This window comes from Neolamprologus multifasciatus, chromosome 5 (assembly GCF_963576455.1).
Source record: "Neolamprologus multifasciatus chromosome 5, fNeoMul1.2, whole genome shotgun sequence".
NCBI lineage: Eukaryota > Metazoa > Chordata > Actinopteri > Cichliformes > Cichlidae > Neolamprologus > Neolamprologus multifasciatus.
The window spans coordinates 22,095,347-22,109,091 of record NC_140443.1 but is presented as its reverse complement, the minus strand read 5'-3'; the positions used below and the strand labels follow the sequence as shown (position 1 = coordinate 22,109,091).

Genomic DNA, 13,745 nt, shown 5'->3' with positions numbered 1-13,745 from the left:
GCCTGGTGAATATCTTTGTTTCAGGTTTATAATTAAAAAGCTTGATGCCTAAAATTCTTCATGAGTGAGCTGAACGTACTAGTGTTGCAAATAGTTATTGAAATGTCAAAGATTTGTCTTAATTGCTGCTACAGCAACCTGTTTGAAGAGAGCTTTCCCATTATCAGACTTGTTTCTTCACCTGCTGCTGCTTCTGGCCCTTTCCGAAGCCACCCACTGAAAGTGAAACATTGAAACATGAAAGAGTCTCACCTCCCTGGAATAAAAACAAGGAGATGGATCTTTAATTAAAGGTGAGAGCTAATACTATTCAGAACGAGGAGGTTCTTGCTGAATGTGGACAGCAGGTAAGGGGAATGCTGCACAGGGGGTTGTTGGGCATGTATCTTGGCAGTGTCTCCCTCCCTCTGAGTCCCAGCACTCCCTCCTTGCAGATTCCAGCGTTAAGTTAATTGGACAGGGAGAGGAGAGGGCTGAGGAGGGAAGCGTTCAGCCCCATTAGCAATCCCCCTGTGGAAGACTGAGCCGAGAGGATCACAGACTCACAAATAGGAGGATTAAAATAATCAATAGGCTTCACTCTCTCTCCCTCAGCACAGGCAGCCCTGTGTACAACGCTCACACACACAAACACGCACCATTACAAAGATATGCACACACACGCACACGCTCCTGAGCAAATACAAACACACCAAGAGTCTGAGGAATACTAGTTCAAGGAGCGCTACTCTGCCCAGTGGTGTCTGTGGACTTTCACAAATTAGTCTGGGTCAGGCAACATTTACACACATGCGCACACACACACACACACACACACACACACACACACACACACACACACACACACCTATTCTTTGTTAATGAAGGTTAATTCAGCCTCTGACTAAACGAGGACCAGTTTAAAGGTCAGGAACATGAAAACAGTCTGACATATCTATATTTTGCTCAGTTATTTCTGAACTTTAATGGCTGCTGAATTTGCTCTCACATAAAAGACTTTTGTATATATATATATTAGGGGTGCAACAATACTCGTATTGATATTGAACCGTTCGCTATTTTATCAACTTTTCTTCTGACGATGCTGTCTGTGTTGAGCGCTCAGTGGATCTGCGTTCGACTACTCCGCCACTGAGCGCAGCGCAAGCTAGCAAGACAGAAGCTAAGCTCGTTGCAACATGGCTACTGCCTCAACGCTACCCGAAATTGAACCTCCTCCATCCTCATTCAGATCTGGTGTTTGGAACTATTTTGGTTTTCATGTGAAGCATGACCCTGATGGTAAGCGCGTCATGGACAAAAGTAAAACAGTGTGTCGGATGTGCCACGCAATGCTCAATTGATGGGAACTACTGCGTTAGCGCAGTTTGCTCGTTAATGTGTTGACAACGTCCAGCCCCACGCACAGGGCGATCCGCGGTAACTTGTTAACGGAGATTTGCCGCGTTATGGCGTTAACGTCATTTTAACGAGATTTACGCTGACAGCACTAGTGGGAACACAACGAATATGACTGCACATTTACGCCGACATCATCCTAGTGCAAAGACAAGTGGAAGCAGACAAAAACAACAAGCATGCATGCTACAAACTTTACCTGAGTCTTAGCACATGAGTCTCCTTATGGGGACCTGATATGTAATATGCTGCTGAGAGTATAGCCCAGAAGAAGTTTATAGTATAGCTTTTATTTTGGAAAGAGCCATTTCTCTGTAGTAAACTCTCTTTTCCAAAGATGAGTGATTTCTCGATCAGATAGATTTATTTTTTTTATTACTTTGTTGTTTCAGAAACATTAAATTTAAAAACTGTACTTTTGAGTTAAAATCTATATTTCTAATTTTAATAGATGACAAATTAAAAAGGCATTTTTGTATCGAAAAAATATCGAACCGTGACACCAAAGTATTGAACCGAACCGTGAATTTTGTGTATCGTTGCACCCCTAATATATATATATATATATATATATATATATATATATATATATATATATATATATATTAGGGGCACTTAGCTGAACCAAATCTGGAATCTAATTTGAACTTTCAAATTCTGATAATGCTCACCACCTTTTCCCCACATGACCTTTTTAAATGAAGCACTGCACAGTTCAGACTCCTCATGCGGTACATACAAAATACTGCTCGGTTTTACCACACAGTGAGTTTATATAAGATTGTTCGTTTGAGTAGTTTTTGGAGGATTGAAAGAAAAAACTTAAAGTCCTACTAAACACACACAAAGATGAAAAAAAGGACAAACAGGCAAAGTTAAAATAATTTTATTTTTATAGATAATTGAAAATCCATTGAGAGATCCTAACCCCCAAGTTAAGATAACACCTCCAAACGCATTTCCTGTAGTTATCGCCAGGCTGAGGAGGGGAATTGATTTAATTTGTCCACAATCACATAACAACACATGATATACATCATTTTTTTAAAAATTAAAATTATTAAAGTATTCTGATTCTGATGACACTGAAAACTAGAGGTTAAATAGAGACTGGACACCTGCTGGAAACATGTAAGTGCTTTCATGATTTAAGTTAAAATCATTGACTTTAGTGCATAAAACACATATCCGATTCATGTGAATTACCATCAAATAGCAGGATTTACTCACTTTTTGTTGCACTGGATCAGAAATGTTCATTTTCCATTTTTATTTTTCACAGTTCAATAAAAGATTAAAAAAAATACCACTTGCCTGCCTTCTTTCTTGAGTGTCTCGTGAGCACTCTTACTGACATCCTGTTGCAGGGGGTCATTTAACTGCTAAGGAGGCCAATCACTGCCATTTCATTTTTCCCCACACACATTTACAGGTAAGTGCTTTATTTTAGACTCACCCTGTAGCCCATTCAGGGCACTAGCATAATGAGCCTCCTCATCCCTTCTAGAGTGGATGCATAAGGTGAATTTTACAAACTGGCACAGGCGTCAAACTAACTATTAATACTGGTTATTAAATAATATTTTTATTAATACTCTGCAAGCTGCTGTACATTTTACACACGCCTGGGGATTTGTTCATTAGTGTGTTCCACATTTGTTGAGCTTTTACTCACACAAAAAAACCAGACTGGCTTCAGTATAACTTAAAGATCTGCTGAAGTTTGCTTTTGATGACCTAAGGATCCACCTGACTCTCTTATGTAAGACTCCCTTCAAAACTGACAGCCGAATTGCAAAATGATCCATTACCGGACATGATTTTTTTTTTAAAGTCACCTTATTAATTGGTCTCAATTTAATTGCTGACTGTTTGATGAAAGTATGATAAAATCAAGAATAGGGTAAAAATGAGTGCTTTAATTTTGAAACACAGAAAGTAGGGAAAGTAACAAGCTTGAGATCTCGCTGTCAGTTTTAGTCTACTTTATTCTCCATTTTACTAAATTACTCATTTTTTTGTACAAATAAAACAGCAGTTAGTTACCAGATCAGCTCCAGATCACCAAACTGCAATATTAAAACACTGATAAATCTATCTGTCTGTCTGTGTGTTCTGAGAGGGTAGCATAAACATTTTTATAATATTATTGTTGAAGGACAAAAAACATTATCTACACCGCTGCGCCCCCTGTTGCACTTTGGTTGTCACTACAGTCTCTATGCTGTCCTGGACCTGCAGTTTCGCGCTGTGGTCGCTGGGCGGCAGGCAACTTCGACTAGTTGTCTGCAGGCAAAGATGGCGGTGCGGAAGAAAGACGGCGGCCCGAATGTAAAATATTTCGAAGCGTCTGATACCGTTTCTCAGTTTGATAATGTCCGCGTCTGGCTGGGAAAGAATTACAAAAAGGTACCCACCGCATGTTTTGCTATCCTACAGAGAGACCTTCCATTTTTCACGTTGAAATATCGCCACTTACCTATTGGGCAGAGGCAGTGACAAAGAGAGGAGGGAGGGTGCTGCTGAGCGTCCAGCTGTTTGATTCACTCGAGCCGGGATACAAAAGGATGCTGAGCCAACAGCTGCATCAGATGCAGCCACTAACGGCAGCTTCTCTGAGCACTGTTGTAGTTAAACCGATCTAAAACAAGCACACAGTCTGACCTCAGAGGATGGATTTTTGTTGAAGGGTGACTTTAGCCGGCCAGCCCGCTAGCTAGCTAGTAAGCTAATGGGCTAATGGTGAGGCAGCTCGGATCCAGATGTTGGCTCTGTGGCGCGCCGCGCTGACTGAAGCAATGTCCGGTGTTGAATAACACTGAGCGCTGCGCTGGTGTTTAAACACAATAATCGAATAAAAAAAAACCATTTTTAGTAAACAGTGATAAAAAAATGAAAGGTTAGCGATATTTGTGACTCCATCCCCTCCCCATTTACCAATCCGTGTCGCAGTTTTCACTGAAATTTCCTTCCTTTGAGATATCCGATAAAGGCATCCAGCAGCACAGTTGAGTTTATTTTCATGTGTTTGCGCACAGTACATCCAGGCCGAGCCCCCCACCAACAAATCTCTGTCCAGCCTGGTGGTCCAGCTGCTCCAGTTCCAGGAGGAGGTGTTCGGTCGGCATGTCAGTAACCCTCCGCTCACCAAGCTGCCGGTACGTGTCTTAAACATCTGTATATCTGTTAAATTCAAAAATAGGTACCTAATTTAAACTGCTGTTATTCTGAATGTGTTGAGTTGTATCCCTGCAGATGAAATGCTTCTTGGACTTTAAGTCAGGAGGGGCTCTCTGCCACATCCTGGCTGCAGCCTACAAGTTCAAAAGTGACCAAGGATGGTAAGACTTTCTTTCTAGCTGAGTTTAGGCGTCTGGGCTAGTGGCTGTTAAGTTACGGTGCTCAGTTGGATATTGGCTATGTTGCCGTTTCGTGTGTAACTCCAGTCTAAACTCCTGGTAGGCGCAGGTTTGACTTCCAGAATCCGTCGAGGATGGACCGAAATGTGGAGATGTTCATGACGATTGAGAAGTCCTTAGTGCAGGTGAGTTTTGCAGCAGTGCTTTTATGGTTGTCAATGGACAGTAGAAAATTTCAGGCCATATTTTGATTAATTTATCTAACAGGAGTACATTTTTGATAGTTTTTCCTACTGCAGGCATTAAATTTAAATGATAGCAAAGTGAACACCGTGTCTTTTGGTTACGCTAAATTTCAAAAGAGTCTGGGAATCAAGCTGCCTGATCATTATGTACTGAAAGACATCCACAGAAATACTACTTAATCAGTCCTGCAGTTTTCCAAGATCATCTAGATTTCTTCATCTGCTGTGGCATGGTGATTTCGACTTTTAATCAAGTTCATAGGACAAGTACTGGACAATTAATATTCCAAAGAGGGCACATGAGAAACTGGGACTGTTATGGAAGACTGTACCAATAAGCTTATAGCAAAACTAATATTGGGCAGAACTGAGTTTAGACTATTGTATTGTTTTGTGATTCTTCTTGATTATTTGAATCAGTGCTCGCAAATGTAGTTGTGTAAGTGATGTATCTGCTCCAATTCTTCCAGAACAACTGTCTGACTAGGCCCGTCATCTACCTGAGTCCTGACATAGAGCCAAAGCTGCTGGGGAAACTGAAAGACATCATCAAAAGACATCAGGTGTGTTTTAAAAGGAGCCTTTCAGGCAGATCATTTACTACAGACAGATTTAATTTACATTCAAATGGTTCTACTGATGTTTTCTTGTGTTGCAGGGCTCAGTAACCGAAGACAAGGCCTCCAGTTCCCACGTTGTTGTGCCTATTCCTGCCAGTCTAGAGGAAGGTGAGGTTTTGTCTCGGTAGGCATTGTTACAAGTTTTACTGCACGAGTCAGATTTGCGCTAACATCGTCCGATCTTCTTGGTCCAGAGGAGTGGGTTCGTCCTGTGATGAAGAGAGACAAGCAAGTGCTGCTTCACTGGGGATATTTTCCTGACAGGTTTGTTCTGAGCACTGTGCAGCTCACTTTTATCTACTTGTCTTATTTTCTCAATACATCTTTGGTTTTTAGAAGGTTAAGCTGACATTACCCCTCCTGCTGTGGTGTTACATGGCCAAACTTTTGCTTTTCACACCTAATGCGAGTTTCGACCTCATTCCCTTCACTGTTTAGTTACGATACCTGGATCGCAGCCAGTGAAATTGAGGCTGCGGTAGAAGATCCTCCCTCCCCGGAAAAGCCCAGGAAGGTATTTGTTGTTGCTTTTTTTTCTGTCTGTGTCAGTCTGTATGACTTTAAACAGCAGAGTTTCTAATACTCCCTGAGTTTAATCAAGTATTTGACCCCTTTATTAATGCTACATGATACTTGCAGTATTTAAATTCATCTGTATATTTTTAGAAACCTTTTTGATTTCAGCTTGAATTTTAATTTGTTCTTATTCCTTTCTGCAAAATGAAGTCTTTAATAACAGAGGTTAATATCATGAGTTTCAGTCTTTTATTATAACTTTATTATAACTTTATTATAACTCAGTTTAGGTCTTCCTTCTTCCACCTCCTCCTCTACCATCCTGGTGGTTGACACGATTGCTGAAAATATTTCACTTCTGGGCAGATAATAATTGGTTTATTTATTTATCATTTATTTATTATTTATTTACAGGTCCATGCAAAGTGGATTTTAGATCTGGACCAGTATAACGAGTGGATGAACGAGGAGGACTATGAGGTTGGAGAGGGCTGTCCTAAGAGGAAGAGGATCTCCGCCAAGACCCTGACAGATGAGGTGACCACACCAGACGAGCGGAGGGACAAGAAACCTGGCAGCACCAAGAAGAGGAAGCGCTCGCCATCACCCTCCCCAACCCCACCACCTCAGGAGAGTAAGAAGAAGAACACCAAAAAAGGGTTTGTTAAGAGTCACGTCCTGATGCATGATGATGTTCTTCGACTCCCTGTTGGAGAAAAAAAAAACACAGGTTTATGAGAAATAATGCAATACACATTTGTTTCCTTTGTGTGCATGTCGACAGACCAACGACCCCGTACACCAAGTCTAAACGGGGTCAGAGGGAGGAGGAACAGGAGGACCTGTCCAAGGATTTGGATGAAGCTTCACCTGTTCCAGCATCTGAAGAGGGAAACCCAGCAAAGACAAGTATACAAGTCTACATATATTTTTGAAAACACATCATATATATATATATATATATATATAGAGAGAGAGAGAGAGAGAGAGAGAGAGAAAGAGAGAGAGAGAGAGATATTAATGGGTCCTCTTTTAAAATATTAATAATCAAGCCAATTCTGTCTCCCTGCAGATAACACCAAGAAGGACTCTGATTCCACCCCAGTTAAAGGAGGGACAGATTTGGGTGAGCTTCACCTACACAATCATATTTAACCACCGCCAACCAGTTTAATAAATGCTTCACCAAAAATGGCAAAGGCTTGTTGTGTTCGGCTGTTATTCATCAATAATTTCCAGTAATAAAGCACTGCTTAATCTATTAACTCTTTCACGCACGCGTCTCTTTTGTGTGATTTAACAGATGAGCAAGAAGACGAGTCCATGGAAACAACAGGAAAGGTACTTTAACAATTAATAGTACATATGACAAAATCATGGCTGTGATTCTGTGTTGGTGAGCCCAACTGTATGTTTGTATGAACAACAGGAAGAGGAGGAAGGCTCCCCGAGTGTGAAGGGCGAGCCAGTGAAAGGCTCAGACCTCCACGAGGACAATGTGACTGAGCAAACCCATCACATCATCATTCCGAGCTACGCAGCCTGGTTTGACTATAACAGGTAAGAATAAAAATGTTTTTTTCACATGTGAGAACAGAATGAGGAAATGAAAAGTGAACTTGTTGAAATGAAAAGCAACGCAAAACGACGTAGTATTAGAACGTTTTAAGGGTCATCCATGAGTGAGTGAAATTTGTGTTGCATACTTGCATCTGTTTTTCGTCCAGTGTTCATGCCATTGAGCGCCGAGCCCTACCAGAGTTTTTCAATGGGAAGAACAAATCCAAAACGCCTGAGATGTAAGTGTTTGATCAGTGCACAACACAGTGCTCAATCATTTAAATCTGTTTATCTGTCAGATATTTAAAAGCCTCTTTGTTTCAGTTATCTAGCATACAGGAACTTCATGATTGACACCTACAGACTGAATCCTCAGGAGTACCTGACCTCCACTGCCTGCCGTAGGAATCTGGCAGGAGATGTGTGTGCAATCATGAGGTAAGGGGAGGATAGGTGTTTCTAACCAGTGTTTGCAAAATCACTTACTGCCTGCGACTAATACGCCAGACTTTTTCTCCCCCCACAGAGTCCACGCCTTTCTGGAGCAGTGGGGGTTGATCAACTACCAGGTGGACTCTGAGAGCCGGCCCACACCCATGGGTCCTCCCCCCACCTCGCACTTCCACGTCCTGGCAGACACTCCATCCAGCCTGGTGCCCCTGCAGCCCAAGACATCTCAGGTTTGTATACACACACACATGGACACGTGCGCACACATCTTCAAGGTTGTTTTACATATGTTCCTTTTTGACCCTGTAGACCCCTGCCACCCAGCAGATGATGTCATTCCCTGACAAAGTGAAGGACAAGCCAGCAGATCTGCAAAACTTTGGGCTGCGGACCGACATGTACAGCAAGAAGACAAGTTCTGCAAAGGTACAAGTCCAGGAGGGTGGATAACAGAATGAATAGTTTCTGTTTACTCACCATAATATCGGTGGTTTAATTGTGTTAACAAGGTGATGGTGATGTTTTGTGTGCAGAGCAAGAGTGCAGCCAGCTCCATGAGGGAGTGGACAGAGCAAGAAACACTACTACTACTTGAGGTACACTCAGTCAGTGTTTTAAACATGATCAGAGAGTGTAAAAGCAGCCACTGTAATACCACACTGGGAAATGTCATCATGGAAAGATGGAGCTAAATGTAGGTGTTACTTCCCTCAGGGTTTGGAAATGTATAAGGACGACTGGAACAAAGTGTCCGAACACGTGGGCAGCCGAACGCAGGATGAGTGTATCCTGCACTTCCTGCGGTTGCCCATTGAAGACCCATACTTGGAGGACAGTTCTTCTTCCCTGGGCCCACTTGCCTACCAGCCGGTACCTTTCAGCCAAGCAGGAAACCCTGTCATGAGCACCGTGGCCTTCCTCGCCTCTGTAGTCGACCCACGTGTGGCCTCGGCCGCAGCCAAGTCTGCTCTGGGTGAGAAGTAACTCCATTTGAAATTTCCCAACTCTGTAGAAAACAAAAATGGTCTCTTTGTGTTGTTGAGCTAATAGTAAGTGCCTGAATGGGAAAAAGAGGAAGCAACAGGGCACTGAAAACATCAATCAGTAAATAATCCAATAGGATAAAAATTAAGACAGCAAAATACATTTTAATTTTCTACAGTGAGACCATTAAATGTTAAACAACACCTTTCCAACACTTGATCAAATCCTGTATCATTGAAGCTCCAAATGTCTGTACATGCCATTCATAAGACCGCTTTTGTTCAGGCAATAATTTTGTTCATTTTCAATCTACTAAAGGTGACTAATCCATCAGTGTCCTTGTTTTTGCTTCGCATCATTAATTGTGATTTATCGCTCCCTGCTCAGAGGAGTTTTCGCGTATGAAGGAGGAGGTTCCAGCTGCGCTTGTGGAGGCTCATGTGCGGCGGGTGGAGGAAGCAGCGAGGGTCAGCGGCAGACAGGACCCTCTGTATGGCCTGGAAGGCAGTGGCATCGCAGGGACCGGCCTGGAGGAGGGAGAGAGGCCTGGTAGGATAAATGCACACAGCATAAATTTTGGAACGCTGCATTACAAAGAAAATTAAAAATAATGATTGTAAAAGTTGAGTAGTCGGAAAAAGCACATTGAAAGATTGTGGCTTGCCTTCTCTTCAGATGAAAGCAGTGATGAAAGCAAGAGTGACAACCAGTCCAATGAGGAGAAGCGAGAGGCCAAGGTATGATGAGAATTCACTGTAACATAATAGAATGTCATTTTATAAACATATATATATATATATATATATATATATATATATATATATATATATATATATATATATATATATTATCTCTATCTCACCTCAAAGTTCTGTGGATCATATTGTGCTGTTTACTTTGCCACACAGGAGACTAAAGATGGAGCGAATGAGGAAGAGGAAAAGCAGGCAGAGAATGGGAAGAAGGAAGAAGAAAGGGGAAGAGAACCTGAAGGAGAGAGGGAGGCAGACAAAACAGAGTCTGAGATGGGTACAAAAGGGTTTTGTCTTCATAAGACGTTGCAGACATAAAGGTTTTGGTCAACAGTGAAAAACATTAAACTTTTGTTTCTCATAGGTGATGGGGAGAAGGAGAAGGATGGAAAAGAGGGAACAGAGGAGGGACAGAGGGAAGGGGAGAGTGAAGGAGAAAGGAAAGCTAAGGTGGAACGTGATGTAGGAGAGGGGAACCTGGCCACTGCTGCTGCCTCCGCTCTAGCAGCTGCTGCTGTCAAGGCCAAGGTAAAATTAATTGAGTCAAGGTCTTAACTTGTCGTATCTTCAATCTTCGGCTTTTTTTGTTTTTATTTTCTCTAATCTGAGATTCTTCTTCTTCTTTCTCCTCACAGCATTTGGCTGCAGTGGAAGAGCGGAAGATCAAATCTCTGGTGGCTCTGCTGGTGGAAACTCAAATGAAGAAGCTTGAGATTAAACTGCGACACTTTGAGGAGCTGGAAACCATCATGGATAGAGAGCGGGAGGCTGTGAGTGGGGAATTTAAGGATATGTAGCATTAAAATAAGAAAATTCTTAAGTTACATTCAATGCAGTGTGTATAGTATGCTGTTTTCCTAAATCATAGACATGTCTGTCTGTCTCTGTGAGCAGTTGGAGTACCAGCGGCAGCAACTGCTGGCTGACCGTCAGTCCTTCCACATGGAGCAGCTGAAATACGCTGAGATGAGGGCTCGCCAGCAGCACTTCCAGCAGATTCAGCACCAGCAACATAGCCAGGCAGGGGGCCCTCACTCCACTCAGGCCACCGCGGCCCCGGCACCTCAAGCCCTGACCGCAAATCAGCAAGCTCCCAGCACACCAGCGCCACAGCCAGCCCCCAGCCCAGCACCACCAGCCGCTTCAGCCCCAGCTCCCGAGTCCCAGCCACCACCAAGCGCTCACACCTCGCCACCTTGTCCCCCGGGGCAGACCCCAGCTGCTCACTCCAGCTCCAACACTACATCTGTACTCCATGGTGAGGTAGCAGCTTTTTCCTCGTACACCGTAGTTGTAATATTTATTTATAATTATTACATTCATTAGTTATGGACATGTTCACAGACATGTTTATTCTTGAAGCAAACTCAATAATATGAATGTGTGTGAAATACATGAAATTGTGCAGTGGTGCAGTAACGACAATTAAAAGCTGCACAGTTTATCTTATCTTTGTCAACAAGATATTAAGTAAGACCAAAAAGCTGAAATGGAGTTCATTCATTAAAACAGGACTTCTCACTGTCTTGATTGTGAGATACTGTTAGCATGATGCAAATGATCAAACAATACCAAACATTTCATGCCAACATGACTTGGGACGGCTTATAATGTTCTGAAACCTAGCTTTGAAACAACACTCGTCTCAGTCTTGAGTTATTTCTGAATTGAAGAATCTAAAGTTGACACGGAGAAGATCAATCATTCTTTTATTTCACAAGTACACATCAGTGTTATAGTATTGTTTGGACTACGACTCTAGTCTAGTATTATAATATATCATGATTATATCATAGATTATAATATATTATGCATAATTCACGTTTTGTGAATATAAATTACTAAATTTAATAAATTAATGATACTATGTTACAAATCATACGTAACATTTTTCTCCTGTTTGCCCCCTCACAGAGCCCACCGCCCCTCTCCCCGGAGAGACACTCCACCCCTCAGCTCCGGTCCCTCCTCCACAGTGAGAAAAAGCAAATTTCCTGAGAATCTGAATGACTCTGACCACTTTGAATCCTGCCTGTATTATCTAAAATGAAGAAGTCATCAACCGAAGGAAGAGAACTCATTTTACATTTTCTATTTCTTTTTTTTGTTTGCTTGTGTGTTTTCAAGAGGACAATTGATTTGAGAAAGAAAAAAAAAACGCCAATATCAATCCACCTTTGTTTTGACTCTCTGTTAGAAAAGAAGTCCTTTTTCAAATTGAACCGACTAATGAAGAAAATAGATTTTCATCCTGCGTATTCGACTGCGTCTCACTTTGGAATTTTAAGCTTGACACCAGGAGATCTGGTAAGCTTAGATGGTCTTATCAACATGCTGGCACTCAGTGAGAAGAAGAGAAAAGACTCATCTCATGTTTTCAGTGTTTTGGAAATTGTTGCATTTATTTTCCTGCAACAGTTTGTCACAGCTAGTGAAGTCTCGTACTTCCTACGCTCTCTAGCGTCCCCCTCTCCCCTCGTACTGTAGGTACTAATTAAAATATATGTAAGACAAAAGCACTTTTAATATGTTTCTGTAGGTCGCATTGAAAGACTTGAAGCAACCATGAAATTGAACTTGAGCACTTATATGATCTCTTTCTTGTCTTAAATACAGTTTTGGAAAGCTAATTGGGAAAATTATTATTTTTTCTCTGTTTTTAATTGTGTCATGTTTCTAAAACCCGTATAAAGTCTGAAAGGAATGAAGACAATTCTAATCAAAAGATGCCACACTGAAATTTAACGCAGAGTGGATGCAGTTTGGGAAAAGTGTACTGTAAACTGGATTTTCTGTTACAAACACCTCTCTTGTTACTCTAATGATTATATGGGAACTATTTGAAAGTAATGACAACCTGAGGTCTTGAAAAGGCCTCTTTTTGTTATAGGAGGTTACTCCCTCCCACATTTCAGCAGCACTTAGAGAAAAATGTGACCGTGGCGCTTTGTGTTTTGCAAGTGCAAATGAACTTGAAGCATCCAGGCTGTGGTTTTTGTGAGGAATGTAATTCTGTTTGAAAAGAAAGTCTGGGATTAATACCGTTAGCGACCACGCACGCGTTTATTTGGATTTGGACTTTGTGTAAACTGCTAAGCCAAAATGTTTTTTCTAATCATGTTTATCATACATTTATTCAGTGACTTTCATTGTGGTTTCTTGGTGAGTGAGGAGGATGTTTTTTAGCAGCTTGGTGCATTTCGCTTTAAAGATGTAAGAAATACTGACGCTGTAAAAACACAAGGGAGCACCTTAAACAGCTGACAATGGAGAATCGTGTCCTTAATATCTGCAACAATATCCTCACTTTGTATCCTATACATTTATATATTTTTTACTCTTTTTTGCCATCTTCTTTCTTTGATATGTCAACATTGTAACTGTATATTACCTTTGTAACTGATATTTACCCTCTCCATAGTTGTGTGTGATTTGGACAGGACTGCCGGATCTGTCTGAGATGTGACTGTGAGCATGTGTGTATGTGAACGCATGCCATTAGGATCTGTAAACCATGTTACCGTTCAGTTTTATTTTGTTTTGATTTTTTGGTTTTTTTTACAATTTTTTCCAGTGCCATCTGTTGTTTGAAGAATTTACGAGAAGAAACACGTGTTGTTCTGCACATCATGTCAGTATCATGAAATATAATCCAGTCAGATGGTGAAACTTTACAGTCGATGTCCGTCAAGCCAGTATTGCAGTCCTCACCACAGTTGTGAGCATAAATGGACTTCTTTTATCTGTGTTATTATTACATTGTGTGGATTTTGTGATATGAAATAAGTGTCCGTTCAGTTTCTATATGTTTTTCACTATGCCGAAGGTAGCAGCAGTTCCATTGATTATTATACAGTAGAA

The 13,745-nt window shown here is 41.4% G+C and overlaps 1 protein-coding gene across 3 annotated transcripts; it reads left to right on the top strand.

Annotated features, from left to right (window-relative positions):
• The first annotated feature begins 3,663 nt into the window (after positions 1-3,663).
• On the top strand, positions 3,664-12,523 carry smarcc2 (SWI/SNF related BAF chromatin remodeling complex subunit C2). Of its 3 annotated transcripts, none has more exons than XM_085159921.1 (26): positions 3,664-3,807; positions 4,437-4,556; positions 4,654-4,739; positions 4,867-4,942; positions 5,473-5,565; positions 5,661-5,730; positions 5,817-5,886; positions 6,061-6,136; positions 6,553-6,797; positions 6,923-7,047; positions 7,211-7,264; positions 7,442-7,479; positions 7,568-7,698; positions 7,866-7,937; positions 8,023-8,136; positions 8,225-8,378; positions 8,458-8,574; positions 8,682-8,744; positions 8,863-9,121; positions 9,520-9,681; positions 9,808-9,869; positions 10,041-10,161; positions 10,249-10,412; positions 10,520-10,654; positions 10,779-11,147; positions 11,799-12,523. In XM_085159921.1, exons 1-26 carry the CDS (start codon positions 3,697-3,699, stop codon positions 11,880-11,882), a joined length of 3,171 nt encoding a protein of 1,056 aa, XP_085016047.1. In that variant the 5' UTR covers positions 3,664-3,696; the 3' UTR covers positions 11,883-12,523. The 3 variants fall into 3 exon arrangements, with proteins under 3 accessions (XP_085016047.1, XP_085016048.1, XP_085016046.1); XM_085159922.1 differs by having other exon boundaries at positions 3,665-3,807; positions 4,861-4,942; positions 10,779-11,142; XM_085159920.1 differs by having other exon boundaries at positions 3,665-3,807; positions 4,861-4,942.
• The last annotated feature ends 1,222 nt before the right edge of the window (positions 12,524-13,745 follow it).